A 16,729-nucleotide genomic window follows, 5' to 3' on the forward strand; every position below is an offset into this window, starting at 1 on the left:
TTTGATCTTCTTATATTTACAATAAACTGCTAGTTTCATGGTTTCCAATTCCACCTTCTAATTAAGTAATTTAATCACATCATCTCGTTACTGGCACTAAAGCCTTTTAGGAAGGCTACAGTGTAGAAGGATTAGTCACTATTACTACCGTCAATAAATACCCAAGGCTCTGCCCAAAAAAAAAAAACACTAATTTAATCGCCTCAGCATGCATAAACTTGTTAAATGATTGACTGGATAATTTAGAATTAAATTTTAATAAATAATTGACACTCGAACATTTATAATTAAATTATATTTATAGTTGTGGGAATTGATCTCATGCGCCTTCCTAATTTGCACACCCTAATAGATGTAGAGCTATCAATAAGAGCCAGTCCAGCCTTAAAAGGCTAGCCCTTGAAGGGTCAAAGTCTAGAAGGGCCGGTCCTTTAAAACTCATATATTTTAAAATTATCATGTTATTAAAATTTGGCCCTCGGACGGGTGGGCTTAGGACCTAAATGGCCCTTTTAGGTCCTAAGCCCACACCCTTTTATGTTAATTTTTTAAAAATTTAAATTCTTTTCAATTATTTTGAAATAAAAAAAATAAGACTTCTAAATTTTTTTATTCAAATTATAATATTAGTAAAAATAAACTAATGATATATAAAGAAAAAAAAATCAAAGACAAATGAATTATAATCCAAACTAAAAAAAACAAATAAAATAGGGAAAGCGGAAACATAAAAACTAAGCAACTAAAGATTAAGAACATCAACATGATTATTATCTTCATTTTCATTACCATCATAAAACCAATAATATTTGATTATTCTTCACTAGAGGTGGGCTCTTTTTCAGTAATAAAAATATCAAGGTTTTTGTTTCCATCATTTTTGTCTAAAGTAAAACTATGTAGTAGTTACGAATACAAATGAGAGTCTAAACATTTGTTAAAATAAGAGAATTTTTATACTTTGTTAAGACATGTGAACCAATAGTAAAGGAAAATTCATTAGTTACTGTAGTGATTGAAATGCTAAGAATATCAACTGTTATCGTTAAAAGAATTGAAAATTGATTTTAATTATCCTTCTACCAGTTCAAGACATCTATTTGTTTTCAATTATATGGATTAAGTATCAGTTCTCCTAAATAATTTTTTAATTCAGACTTATCTATAAAAGACTAATCCATAATTTTCTAAATATCTTGATAATTAAAAAAATAGGTAGGCTTAAAAGGCCTCGCTTTTTTATTTTTAAATCCTAAAGGACTAACCCTTTTAAGCCCAATTTTGTTTTCAACATCCTAAAATACAAACCTGGCCCTTCACTTAAAAGGGCTTAAATGGGTTAACCTGATAGGCTCAGTCCGTTTTGACAACTCTAAATAGATGTGTACTTTGTGGAAGTCTTTTTACAAGTTGTCAGATTGGATCTAATTTTGATGAATCAAAATTTCTTACTCTTTTTTGTTTTTATTTATAAGTGACGTTGTTTTATATAAACCAAAAAAATTTAAATTTTATTAACTCTTCATTAAAATTCAATAACTTTTCAATTTTATTTATTTAATATATATTATATCACATAAAAATAAAATCAACATAATAATAAATGAAGGGTAAAATTATATATTCATATAAAAAAATTTCTCTTTGTCTTATAAAAAAATTCATTCTTTCTTTGTCCTATAAATAGGACCAGAGGAGTAACTTTTATTCCTCAGCTCTTGAATGAAAAAGCATATACTAGCTTTCTTATCAAAATTACTATAAGTAAGTTATCCTTCTTAAATGAGTCATATTGAATTTGTTTTCTTTACAAATGCCCCTAATTTATTATTTATTTAATTATTTTTAATTATTACTTCCAATTTAATAAATGTTATAATTGGAATAATATAATTAATACTCCATAAATAAACCTTTTTTTTAAAAATATTCATTCAAGATGGGAATGCCAATAATCTGTAGTCTAGCGGCCCACCGTACACCTTCACTATAATACCATACCACAAGTTTAATCTTATTATTATTTTTATTTTATACAATTTAAACACACAAGTATATAAACATATTAATATCAAGTTTGAACCTAGGACCTTATCAAAACATGACAGATGGTACTGTCGCTAGAGCAAATTATCATCTCAATTTCACCTACTACAACTGGTACTCAAGTTGGAAAAAAAAAAAAGGAAATATTTTTAAATTTAAATAAAACAAAATCTGAATAAATAAAACACGCCTAACTAATGTATTATCCTCTTCTAAGATAGTCACATGAGAGGTCATATTTGTCAACTGCAAGTTGTCTGGGTGTTCGCCACATTAACCAAAGTTTTTTTTTAAAACCAAACTAAGCATTGATAGTGTGGTGCTTTTTAGACTACGGATTCTGCTTAACATTCATTTTAAGTTCTCATCATGAAAATATGATAATAAAATATGAGAAAAAGACAGTAAAATACCTTTAAAATTACTAAATGACAAATTAGGGTAGGTAAATTTCAAAATCCCAATTCAGGCCCTAGGTACCATTTTGGAGTTTTCAAATCTTGTAAAATGACAGCATTGTCCTTACTGTCGGTGACTACTTCCATACAGCTATTGACTACTTTATTTTAACTATTGACTAATTTTGTTTTTAAAGTTCCAGTGACTACTTTTATATAGCTATTGACAACACAAGAGTAGTAAATCGCATTATTAGAGTAGTCAGTAGTTTAACAAAAGTAGTCATTAGAGTTTAAAAGTAAATGTAGTCAATAGCTAAAAAAAAGTAGTCAGTACATAAGAAAGAGTAGTCACCGGAGCTCCACTGACTGGTCACCAAAGTTCCGATCATATGTCATCAGAGTTTAAAAATAAATGTAGTCAATAACTAAAAAAGAGTAGTCAATACATAAGAAAGAGTAGTCACCGGAGTTCAGGCGACCGGTCACCGAAACTTCAGTGACGGGTTGCCGGAGCTCCAATGGTTGGTCGCTGGCAGGGTCGCCAACATCGAAGCTCCGGTAGCCGGAATTGTTGAGGTGGCAGTATTTAAAAAAAAGGATAAAAAAATAGTAAAGGGCATTTGTGTAATTTTACAAGATTTTCACTTTGTATTTTGCCATAATCAACATTTATCGATCACTTTATCGATCAGTGATTTTTTGATAACGTGATCAAACATTGCTTTATAACCCACTCAATATGCAAGTTGTTTTCCTTGTGGCTTATCGATCACTTGATCGATCAGTGAATTATCAATCAAATGATCGATCATCGGTATCTTGTCTTTAACTTATGGTTTTTCGATCACCTGATCGATAATCCAATTATCGATAATATGATCGATCACCTGTTTATGTGTATGCTTTGTTTTTCACATAACTTGATCGATAAATCCATTCCTTGTCTTTACAGGACTAAGTCTCTTTGTTCTATTTTATCGATCACTTGATCGTTCATTCCTTAATCGATCGTTTATTTGATAATTTATATAGTTTGTGTTTTCATTGAATATATTTTTTCTTTATCGTTTATCGATAAGTTTATTTATCATCTATTTATCAATAAAGTGTTCGATCATTATTCCTCGAAAATCTACTTCTATATCACGCTGTTTATCGATAGCCTAATCGATCAACAAGTGTTCGATCACTTGTTCGATCATGGACTGATTTCAGTAAAACTTCAATCAGTTGTGATGATTATCAAAATATGTTATCTATTTCATTCGAGCTTTTCTCAGCCTTCATGTTTGTTTTAATTCTCTATTTAAAAAGTTTCAAAATCAAAAGAGACCTTGAGCTTCCTTTTCTCTGCATACCTTTATGAAGTCACCGTTTCCTTTTATCGATCACTTAATTGATAAATCAATGATCCATCACTTGATCGATAAACATAGTTACCTGTGTCAAAAGTTCTCATTCTGAATAATCGATAACTTGATCGATCAACCAGTCATCGATCATTATTTTGATCAAGGATGTCCAGTTATCGTTCAAAACATTTAGCTGATTGATTCTACTTTTAAATTACGAATATTCATCTTATTATTTGTTCGGTCTGATCTAAGTTTTACTCTGTAAAGAGAAACTTATTGAATTAAAATTGCAGATTATGAAGAAAAAAACTCAATGGCTCTCTAACGGTTGTTTAGTAGCCTGTAACCTACCATGTCAGAAGCATTAATAGCGAGAACTATTGAAACTGGAAAAACACGCAACCGAACTCTCAACGGCTAAAAGCTCTTTCGTCTAACGATTATTAAACTACCTCAACTATAAAAGGCGCGAAGAAGCATTAAATGAACATATTGAATACCCGAGCTACCCTCTGCTAATTATTTATTGTTACATTCAATACTTTGTTCTAGCATATACCGAGCTTCAGTGTTTCTCATTTAATTACTCTGTGAGAGAGTCTGTATCTATCATCGTAAATCACGTTTTGTGTGAAACTCAAGTGTGTGGACTCTTGAGAGGGATTGTAACCTTACAAGTAGTAAAGGGGAGTGATTGAGCGAATCAATTGCTGTACTGCAGCACCAAGAGCCCGATTAATCTTGGAACATATTGGAATACTCAGAGGTGTTCTGAGGACTAGACGTAGGTCAAGTGGTTGAGACCGAACTAGTATAAATTCTGTGTCCTCTTTTCTTCGGTGAAATCTCTCTAACTCACACTCTCTGTTTCTATTAGCTTATTGTTTTAAATTCGCAAGATTTTTATAACTCACCCAATTCACCCCCTATTGGGTGAGACTGCCACTAACATTGATTTCACCATCCTTTTGAAGGTCATGAGTGAAGAAGAATTTTGGAGAGATATGCTTTGTTCTTTCTCCTTTGATGTATCATTCTTTTAGTTGGGTAATACATGCAATATTATCTTTGTCTAGTATTGTTGGGATCATTTTACAAAAGACAAGCCACAAGTAGTTTGTATGTGATGTATTAAAGACCTTAACCATACGCATTCTTGACTTGCTTCATGCATTGCTAAAAGCTCTGCATAGTTAGATGATGTGGCTGATATAGTTTGTTTCATAGATCGCCATGAAATGGTTGTACCACTATATGTGAATAGATAGCCTGTTTGTGATTTACCGATATGTGGGTCAGACTGAAATCCAGCATCTGCATAGCCAACAAGATTGGTCTTGGATGCATTCGAATAAAATAATCCCATATCCATTGTACCCTTAAGATAACGAAGGATGTGTTTAACTTCATTCCAATGCCTTCGTGTTGGTGAAGAACTATATCTTGCTAGCAAGTTTACTGTAAATGATATATCAAGTAGCGTATGGTTAGCAAGATACATTAGTGCTCTAATTGCACTAAGATATGGTACTTCTAGACTAAGTAGCTCTTCATCACCTTTTTTCCTGATTTCTCAAGGTCTAAAAGGGTCCTTATCCACCTCCAAAGATCTTACAATCATTGGAGTACATAATGGATGTGACTTATCCATATAAAAATATTCTAGGATCTTTTTTGTATAAGTTTCTTCATATACAAAAATTCCATTTTTCAAATACTCAATTTGTAATCCAAGGCAAAATTTTGTTCTTCCTAGATCCTTCATTTCAAATTCTTTCTTTAGGCAATTCACTGCCTTTTCAAGCTCTTCAAGATTCCAATAATATTTATATCATCAACATACACAGTGATTATAACGAACTCATTTTCTAATCTTTTCATAAAAATGCATGGGTATATTGTATCATTTTTATACGCTTCCTTTAATAGATACTCACTAAGCATGTTATACCATATTCACCCTAATTGCTTTAATCCATATAAGGGTTTGTTTAACTTAATTGAGTATCATTCTCGAGATTTTGAATTGTATGCTTCTGGCAATTTCAGCCCTTCAGGGGGTCTCATATAAATGTCACTGTCAAGTGAGCCATACTGAGAGGTTGTAACAACATCCATTAGATGCAAATTGAGCCCTTCGTTTATTGCGAGGCTAATAAGAATTGAAAAGTAGTTGCATCCACTATTAGTGAATAAGTTTCTTCAAAATTGATATCAGGTCTTTGTGTAAACCCTTGGGCAACAAATTGTGCCTTGTATCTTATGATTTCACCTTTTTTATTTCTCTTTCACACAAAAACCCATTTATATCCAACTAGTTTTACATCTTCAGGTATAAGGACTATTGGTTCAAAACTTTTTTGCTGTTCTAGCGATTTTAATTCTGCCTCAATCACATCTTTCCATTTTGGCCAATCCTTTCTTTATTTACATTCACTAATTGACTTTGGCTCATGATCCTCATTATCATTCATCACATCAAGTGCTACATTATAAGAGAAAATATCATCGACATCGACTTCACTTCAGTCCCATCTTATCCCATTCATAACATAATTAATTAAGATCTCATCATTTTCAGGTACCTAACTTTCTTTGAGAATTGGGATCTTAGCATTTTCTAATGACTCTTCTAGAGTTGCTAATTTTTCTAAATTATTCTCGACTAGGCCATTTATACTTTTAGCTTTTTTTTTCTTTCAAGGATTTTTATCTTTGGAACCGATGGGCCTGCCACGCTTCATGCGTGCTTTAGAATCATTCACAATTGGTTGTCCATCAAGAACATCAATTTTAATAGGAGCATTAACAGCTGGGATATGTGACTTTGTTACTCTCTTCAGGTTAGTAAATGCATCTGGTAATTGATTAGCTAAACTTTGTAATTGACGATCTTTTGAACTTCCAGTTCAAATTCTTTTGTGCGAGGATCAAGATAAGATGGTAATAATTCTTTCCAACTAATGTCCTTTTCCAACTTCTTATTTTCTCCCTCATTGTTGGAAAAATTGACTCATCAAAATAATAATCAACAAATCAAGCCGTGAATAAATCTCCTATTGACGGTTCTAGATACTTTATTATAGCCGGAGATTCATATCCGACATATACTCCTATCCTTTTTTGAGGACCCATCTTGGTACGTTGTGAGGGAGCAATTGGAACATATATAGCATATCCATAGGTTCTTAGATGGGAAATATTGAGTTCCTGACCAAAAACCAATTGTAAAAGGGAGGACTTGAGATAACTTGTTGGTTTGATGCGAATTAACATTGCTGCATGCAAAATTGCATGCCCTCAAGCAGAAATTGGGAGATTTGATCTCATAAGTAATGGTCTCACAATTAATTGTAAACGTTTGATTAATGATTCTACAAGTCCATTTTGTGTGTGTGTACATGAGCCATAGGATGTTCAACATCAATCCCAAGAGACATACAATAATCATTGAAAGCTTGTGAAGTAAATTCACCAGCATTATCAAGACGTATTTTCTTGATAGGAAAATCAGGAAAATATGCTCTTAATCTGATTAATTAAGCCAATAATCTTGTGAACGTCAGGTTATGTAAAGATAATAAACAGACATGTGACCATCTTGTTGATGCATCAATCAAAACCATAAAATATCTAAATAGTCCGCATGGTGGGTGTATCGGTCCACAAATATCTCCCTGCACTACAAAAAAAATAGGAGATTAGTGATAGAAATTAGTGACAGAATTTCCGTCACTAAACTGGTTAGTGGCGAAAATTCCGTCGCTAATCCGTCAAAAAAAATTTGTGACGGAATTTGTGACGAAATACGTTCCATCACTAAAAAGGCCATCACTAATTGATTTGTGTCGGAAATAAAGAATCTGTCGCTAATTCGACGACAGACTTGTGACGGAAATCCGTCACAAATTTTGTGACAGATTTGTGAGGGAGTTGTCTGTCACCAAATTGTGACAGAATTTTCATCACAAAATTCTGACAGACTTGTGACAGCCTTTCCGTCACAAATTTGTGATAGAATTGTGATAGAATTTCTGTTAAAAAACTGCACATATTTGTGACGGAAATTCCTTCACAAATTTATCACGGAATTGTGAGTTTTTTGACGGAATATTAGGTCACATGTTAATGACGGATTTGTGACAGAACTGTCCGTCACAAATTAGTGACAGAATTCCCTGGAAAATCCGTCACTAATGTTCCACGTTTTTTTTTTTTGCTGATTATATATATTTAGAGACGGAAGTTCCGTCACAAATCTGTGGAAAATTTTTTATTTTTAAGTTTTTTTAATTTTTTATTTCAAGCTGCATTTCCTGTAAGAAACAAATTGAAATTATAATTATAATGTCGCTAATATTCAAACCAAATTAAAATAGCAGTTGTCATAACAAGCAACAAATCTAAAAATGTCAAGTCCCAAACTAAAGAGCAATCTTTATAACAAGTATAATATTAAACAAACTACTAATTATCATTATGTGGACTTGCTTCACTTTGAGTGCTGGAGTTGATAGGCGACCCAGTTGAGAATTTTCGCTCAAGTGCTTCCAACCTAGACAAGATGGTAACATTTAATTGTCTCATATCTTCATTTTCTTGTTTAAGCTCTGAGACAATATTCTGAAGATCAGGTTGGCCTTCTGTGTTGATGGAAGAAGGAGACATATGAGAAGAATGTTGTGTGCAGTCATTATGCTGGGCATCAGATCCTAAGCCATAGATTCAACCCTTCTTATTCTTACCACCTGCAACCTGTAACCAAATCCTCATTTCTTCACCATCTAGCTGATTTGATTCCTCCACACTTGGAGAACCAACACTAGAACTCCTTGATGCCTTGACCCTCATGTAATGTTCCTATGAAAAAAGAAAGTAAAAAATTCAAAATATAAAAGCATTAACAAGCACACAAATAGGCAATTCTCAACGAATCTGAAAAACAACAATCCAGAGTGAACAAGCCTTAAAATAGCTACTGGCAGAGACCAAAATCTAATGATGCAACCTCAAAGCCTTAAAACACCATAAAATAACTTCCAAATATAATACTTATCAATACGAGAAGCATGCACAATTAGAAGATCTACATATTTCTATTACTATTACCATTATTATTATACCACCAGTAAGGCATTTTCAAAGGCTAGGAACTAAAGATGGCTAAATTCCCGTCCTTCCATTGATCGAGTAGGAAGAAATTATTATTCCTATTTTAATTCAATTGGGGGGAAAAACTTACTTGAGAAACAAGAGGGTATACAGCTAGACACTCTCCCAAAAAAAAGGACAAAAAAGAGAGCTATCAATGCTAAAAAGTATGAGGCTGACCAAACCCTCCACCGCATGTGAATGAGTTTACAATTAAAATAAAAAATTTATTTAAAAAAAAAACCAAACCAAACCAAACAAAAAAGAAGAAGAAGAAGACTATTTGTTCTTAACATAAGAGAGGCAGTAAAAAGCAACATGTCCCTTATCACATGAGATGAAAATGAAATGGCCCTAAGATATGCATTCTTTTTTCTTTCCCCTTTTTTTAGATGAAAAGTTCTACAAGAATTCAACAGCAATTTTTGTCCACATCTATATGGGATAAACGTGATAACAATCACTTCTTAAGAATTTCATTTCTGAAATAAATACAAAAGCTATTTATATTATTAAAATATACAGATGTCGTTGTTCTAAGCATACAACACCTGAAAAGCAGGGTAAAGATGGTTTTTATGCAATTGAGGTCTCTTAAAAAAGGTCCAGAAGTATTATTCTCAACTAGCAGATGACATGAAAGAGGCATAAAAAGAGAAATTCAGAGGTGTGCTTAGATTGAGAAGGAAAGTGAAATTTTAATGCTAATATTTTACTTGATTTTATTTAGATTATAAAGCTAACATTTTTCTTCCATTCTCCCCATTCAAATCTAACTCCAAGAACATTCAAATTTTAATGTTAATATTTTATTTGATTTTATGAAATAATGTCAATTAATGGATCGGAACAAAGTCTCATTTTCATCGATGACAATGGAAATCACCATTGAAAGTATGCCTTTCAAAACTTTTGGTATGGACTATGGCATTAATTAATCAGAAGCAAAAGTGTGAAGATTTTGATCGATATAGAATGTAATCATATTTTAATTAGATTATTTAACCCTACTAAATATATAGTTGATGCAGACTAGTAACCACAAGTAAAGAAGTAAAGACCCACACTACAACTAGTCAAGCCTCAGGCCATCAGCACAGCTCTACAGAAAAAGATTCTGGAAAAATATGTACTTACAGAAATTTCAGCTGACCTAATATCCACAAATTGGTTAGTTTTGACATCAAAGTGTGTATTTGTGAACAATTCATATTGAGTAGGATTTCTTCCCAACTGTAAAGCCTGTAGTTATTTATAAAAAAAAAGAATTATATCATGCATTAACTAGTTATTTATAAAAAAATGATCATGTCATGCATTAAATAATTAAAGATAATAGCTGAAAATAAATATAATTCTCACCAACCTCCTTCTATGCTCAGTATTAGGGATGCTGCCCCCTTTGTGTTGAGTGCCTCCTGTGGAAGAGGCCCGATTGACTTTAGCTGTGTTACACTTGGACTTATAATTTTCTAATGTCCATATTTCCTCTAAATCATCCATCACATTAGGTGGAATCCAATTAGGCCTCATTTGTTTCAGAAACATATCCTTCTGAACATTATGCATTGTATGTCTTAAGATTTCTATGCACTTTAAGTTCCAATTTCTCCTAATAGCAACTTCATGTTGTGGCAACCATTTAAATTGTTTCTGCAGAAATAAGAAGAAAAACAAAATCATGTTCTATAATAGAATGAGAGAAAAACTAAAGACATAATAAAAATATAATGAACCTATATACTGCCCATTCCCTAAACCACAAGTCCTTAATTTGAGGGGGTGTCGCCTTCCAAGTACAGCATGGGTGTTCAAATTTTCCTTGAATGATAGGAAGAATATTTCACACAGGAATAATGGCACTAGAATGGCTTTAAGCAGCTCAATAAAAATATCAGATAAAGTAATGTGAAGTTGATTACTTACGTTTTATTCTCAGGATATACCCACATCCGGTTATCTGAGGGATCAATACCCCATGGGTTGGAACTAGCAGGAGAACCCTGAGTTGGGTTTTGTGAGGCTTCTGTTCCAAGAGATGGGATTGAAGGAGATGATGCAGGTGATATCGAGAGTCTCCTAATTGGTTCAGACATGACTGGAGATGATGTACGCATAGATGGTTGAGGAAGAGAAGAATTTTCAGGTTGGTGAGGCAATTGTGCAGATGCTGTAGTTCCATATGGGACTCTACGCTGCACTTTACCACTTGACATCTACATATCCAAATTTGAAGATTAAGTTGAGTTAGTAATAAATAATAAATAAATCATCACAGAATTGAACAAAATTAAAACTAGATACTAGAGGCAATGAAGGTCTAGTGGATTGTTCTGCCACATTAGGAGCGAAGGTCATAGCTACATGAGGAATTGATTTTTCAAGTTGCTGAGGCAATTGCGGAGGTGTGGTAGTACTCGATTGGATTTTACGCTTTGCACTTAGATTTGACATCTGCAAATTCCAATTTCAATATTGGGTAAGTAATAGGCAATAAATACTCATACAAAATGAATCAAGATCAAAACTGAAGAATCAATGCAATCAAAGTCAAATTGAACACTAAATAGTAGTAGATTATAATATGTTAACCATAATTCATCCGTCTTCATCATTGTTGTTGATGTCATCATCGTCGTTGTTGTCATCATCATCATCAACTTCCATATAGAAATCTTCTTCACCATCATTTGTGTCTTCCTCAACTTCATCTTCATATTCATCTTCTTCATCTTCCTCAACTTCATCTTCGTATTCATCTTCTTCATAAACCATGTTCTCAGTTGGCATATCCACCTCTTCGTAGAAAATTTCAGAATTTATTTAGTTATTCAATTCAGCATCATCAATAATTGTTGGTAGTATGACTTCTAATCCATCTGCTTGAACTGCCTCTAAGTTTATTGCACATGTAGGAGCACCAATGATGTTACGAGCCTTCACCTTAATAGTAGCTAACCAATTTGCCTTCTGATGACAACAAGGATAAGAGGTGCATTATACTTGCATTACTTGTTGAGCAATAATGAATGGATCATACTTATTGTACCTTCGTAATCCATGAACTTCAACAATCCCATATTGTTCATAAACCCTTATACCATGATTTGGTATCGGATTAAACCACTCACAATTGAATAATACTAATTTCTTTACAAAAAGCCCCATATATTCAATCTCTATAATCTCCTGTACAATACCATAAAAGTCATGTTCTGGTTGTGCATAGTCAGCACCTTTAATGCATATACCAATATTTATCGTTGATTTTCAAAGGGCCCATGAATGTGTATGAAACTTATACCCATTAATAAAGTACATAGGCCAAGTTATAACTTTCTCTTTGGGTCCCAAGCAATGTCATGTAAAAATGGATCTACAATGTGGTTGTTATGATTTTGAACCTACGTAATAAGGATCAATGAGTATTATGGCAGATAATTCCTGTTTGATGATACAAAATTGAAAGCAATCATACTTACATGATTTTTAAACCATGAGGGAAATCTTTAATTGATCTGGGATTCTATCTCATTCTCTGTGATTCGACAGTTATCTTTCTTCAATGTTTGTACAAATAACCTACATGACAAATAATGTGTTTGTAATGCATATATTTGACATAAGGTTTGATCACAACCAAAGATCACTTACATCATATAAGGTTGCACCTTATCACAATTCATTAGAACATATCTTTTGGCAGCTTCTACTTCCTCATCATTCAAGAAACGAGCTTTACATTCCCTAAAAGGTCTTCCTGGATAGTTAAATATGGAAATTGTTGGCAAATTTGATTCTCCACCATCATCATTTCGTAGAGGTCTTGTTATTCTTGGTGGCATACTCGGCTCAAAGTAGTGCGAGCAAAACATAGCGGTCTCCTCGACTATATAAGCTTCACATATAGACGCTTCAACTCGGGCTTTGTTCTTGACCTTTCATTTCAAGGTATAAAGGAATCTACAAAAATGGATATGTTGTAAAAGCTAACATTGACTATTGTATTTATTACATACAAAGAAACCAACAAAAAGAAATTTCATTACCTTTCAAATGGATACATCCATCGAAACTGAATCAGTCCACCAACCTTAGCTTCATAAGCATGGTAGACGGGCAAATGCTCTATTGAGTCAAAAAAACCAAGGAAAAAACCTTCTCTAATTTACATAAATGTCACAACAATATTTTGCTCTAATATCTCAAGTTGATCTACCATCAAGGTGGTAGAACAAAGTTGTTTAAAGAATTGACTAAGCTCCACTATAGGATTAAATACATCATCTGGCAATGTAGAAAAGGCAATAGGAACCAAGCGTTCCATGAACATATGAGAATCATGACTCTTCATTCCATATAACTTTGCTTCCTTCATATCAACACACCAAGCTAGATTAGATGCATACCCATCGCGGAGCTTCAACTTCTTTATCCATTGAACAATCGCTCGCCTTTGTTCTAAATTCAAAGTATATTTTGCAATTGGTTTCATCATTTTTCCTCCTCTATCAATAAGTTCATTTTCCTTTCGTCGACAATATTCTTGCAAGTCCATTCGAGCTTGTGTATTATCTTTTGTTTTTCCTTTTGTGTCCATGACAGTGTGAAACAAATTCTCAAAAAAATTCTTTTCAAGGTGCATAACATCAAGATTATGTCAAATGAGATTGCTTTTCCAATATGGTAATTCCCAAAATATGCTTTGTTTGGTCCAATGATGAGTGTCATTATAGCCTTCAGTTGGTATAGTTGTTCCATATTCGGTGACCTTTGGCAAATTTTGTACTCTATGCCAAACTTCCTCTCCACTTAACCGAGAAGGAGGCATTAATTTCTCAACTTTGTTCTTGCAAAATAAGTTTTTGTTTCTCTTGAATCAATGATCAATAGGAAGGAATTGACGATGACAATCAAAGAAAGATGTTTTCCTCCCATACTTCAATTGGAATGCTTTTGAGTTCTCTATACATATAGGACACGATAATCTTCCCATTGTCATCCAACCAGAAAACATGCCATATGCAGGAAAGTCATTAATTGTCCATAATAATACAGCACGCATGTGAGAGTTTTGTCTCAATGAGGCATCATATGTTAGCACACCCTCATCCTATAATAATTTTAATTCATCTATCAATGGTTGTAAATACATATCTATTTTTCCTTTGGAATTATTAGGACCAGGGATAATTAAAGTAAAAAACATATATTCTCGTGTCATACACAACTTGGGTGACATATTATATGGAGTAATAATTATAGGCCAATAAGAATATTGTCTTCCTGATTGCCCAAATAGCGTCAATCAATCAACACATAACCCAAGCCTCACATTTTGTGGATCATGAGCAAAGTCAAGATATGTACTATTAAAAACTTTCCATGCTTGGCCGTCAGAGGGGTGAGAAAGGACATTAGCGCCTTTATGATTTGTATAGTGCCATGTCATTTCCTTTGCTGTTTTCTCAAAGGCATACAATCGCTAAAATCTTGGAATTAAAGGTAAGAACCACAAATATTTCCTTGCAACTTTCTTTTTCCTTCCATGACACCTTCTTGAGAAATATCTTTCCTCACCACAAAACTTACATTGCGTTGTACTATCATTAGCTTTATAGTACAACATACACCCATTCACACAACAATCAATCTTTCTATAATCAAGACCTAGCTTTGACACCAACTTTTTTGTTTGGTACAAGTCTGTAGGCATACAAGTATCTTTAGGCTGTGTCCTCCTCATGAGTTGGGAAATTAAATTGTATCCTTGTCGTGACATGTTAGTTGTTGCCTTTATGCTTAATAATTGCAAGGTTGTTGAAAGTTTAGACTATTTGCAGCCTTCCCACAATGGTTGTTGTGCAGCATGTAACATGTCATAAAATGCTCTTACATTCAGATTTGGCATCTCTCTAATACCTTCATTATAATTATCCCTAAAACTTGGCCCAGCTACATCCATCACTATAGTCTCATATTGATTTAGTTGGTTATTGATTGGCTCATGTGAGGCATATATAGTACTTGGTATTGGAGACAAAGGAGAATGATATTGTATTTCTGCTTCACCATGACTATTCCATATATAATACTTTGGCATAAATCCAAATTTATAGATATGTGTCTTCACCTCATCAATAGTTAGATATGGCCTACATTTACATTTGACACACGGACACCAAAGCTTCCTTGATGTTTGAGAATAAGGTGCCCTTAGAGCATAGGTAAGAAACTCCTTAACACCTCGTTGGAAATCTTGCGTATACCATTTAGTGCTTGGATCTACTATATTATACATCCATTTTTGATTTTGTGGGACTTCTATTGAGTAAATGAGTGTTCTAGCAATGTAAAATCAAAATGTAGCAACTTTTCAGCACCCCCAAATCTTTGTAATTTGAGTGCGTAAATTTTTTTGGGTAAAATTATGTGTTCTAGCAACAACTAACCCTATATTCATTCATGAAAGTACCCCTAACGGATTGAAAACCATATCAATGGGTCTTCCATTTTACATTAGCATTATTAAAGTTCTTGTCTATTTATAAATACATATAAAGAGGGAAAAGACAAGCATTAGCAGCAAAATTTTGATTTTGTATCTATTTTGAAGTCACATTATTGATGTTATAGTCTCATAATTAGATAGGGCCCCAATAACTCTCAAGTGTAAATATATGTTAATTATTACACAAGCTGAATAATAGTCTTAATGTTCAAGTTTCATTAACTTTGCTAGCTCATATATTAAAACTCATTCAGACCACTTTTATTTTTGTTATTAAGACATGCTTTTGTAACATTTTATGAATCCTAATAGACAATCTCTAGTATTATATATCATAAGAGCAAATGAATTAATTTAATTGCAATCTTTGATTGGAGGTTCAACGCTAACAGTTAATTCATTCCAAAAAAGACTTAGAAACATCATTTAGGAAAAATACAGTTTAATGGGTGATTTTAAAATGAAAACTTTGAATAGACACAAGAACCCATACACCTTGAGCTATGTTATGATAGTATTTGTCAGGTTGGTCACCAATATGTTGAAACTTTAGCATCTTAAAAGATCAAAGATCGCAAATATGTAATGGATGTCTATGTTCATTTCCTTGCAGGGAGAAAATAAAATTTAAAAAAAAAATCATCTGCAAAAAGGAACAAAATATAGGAAATAAAATAAAATGCAAATCTTGATGGTAGGTGGTGGTTGTTTGAGTTCTTCATATATAGCAAAGTAAACAGATATAGAGGTAAAGCAAATCAGTAGACCCTTACTCTTGGATAGTTAACTTAAATATTGCAACATGAACCACGTCTGTGGTATTTCTGGTAAATTTGATGTCAAACCCTTCTCTGTTCGTGACGAGGAATTAAGAAAGAGCTTCCAACTACAAGGAAAAAGTTCAGTTATTAGATTTTTTTTCACTTCCTTCACTGTTTATTTATGTATTGTTTGTTTGATACAATGTTAGCTTAATGATATCAGTTTAATGTTAAGATTGGTTACAGGTTGCTGATAGACTTACCAAGAGAAAAAAGCTCATTCCAGAATGTTTGCATAGTTCTCGGAGTTGTGGCACATGCTGCTGTACTATGCAAAACAAGATAGGGATGGCTGTCAGATATTAACTGTTCAAATTTTGCTCATTTTCCTTTGCGGGCAGAAATTGTGTATAAGATCTTTGATCATTGGACTTTATTTTGTTGCCTTCATGACCATCCTTTTGGAGAATGGCACTAAGCCACTAATAATTTTATAAGAAAAAA

The 16,729-nt window shown here is 33.0% G+C and overlaps 1 protein-coding gene across 1 annotated transcript; it reads right to left on the minus strand.

The window, feature by feature from the left end:
• Positions 1–8,527: 8,527 nt before the first annotated feature.
• Positions 8,528–11,407, minus strand: LOC114718904 (uncharacterized). The gene is made up of 5 exons (XM_028904349.1): positions 11,258–11,407; positions 10,900–11,169; positions 10,316–10,606; positions 10,091–10,195; positions 8,528–8,662 (listed from the first exon to the last, which is right to left on the minus strand). Exons 1-5 carry the CDS (start codon positions 11,405–11,407, stop codon positions 8,528–8,530), a joined length of 951 nt encoding a protein of 316 aa, XP_028760182.1.
• Between the last annotated feature and the right edge of the window lie 5,322 nt (positions 11,408–16,729).

This window comes from Neltuma alba, unplaced genomic scaffold (assembly GCF_004799145.2).
Source record: "Neltuma alba isolate B1F8T4 unplaced genomic scaffold, ASM479914v2 tig00002169_pilon, whole genome shotgun sequence".
NCBI lineage: Eukaryota > Viridiplantae > Streptophyta > Magnoliopsida > Fabales > Fabaceae > Neltuma > Neltuma alba.

Excerpts from the sequence above, each read along its gene's own strand:
- LOC114718904 (XM_028904349.1), bottom strand. The coding sequence starts at position 11,407 with ATGTCAAATCTAAGTGCAAAGCGTAAAATCCAATCGAGTACTACCACA. Across the intron at positions 11,170-11,257 it reads CTAGACCTTCATTGCCTCTA|ATGTCAAGTGGTAAAGTGCA; the intron begins GTATCTAGTTTT and ends TTGGATATGTAG. Across the intron at positions 8,663-10,090 it reads TTAGGTCAGCTGAAATTTCT|GAACATTACATGAGGGTCAA; the intron begins GTAAGTACATAT and ends CTTTTTTCATAG.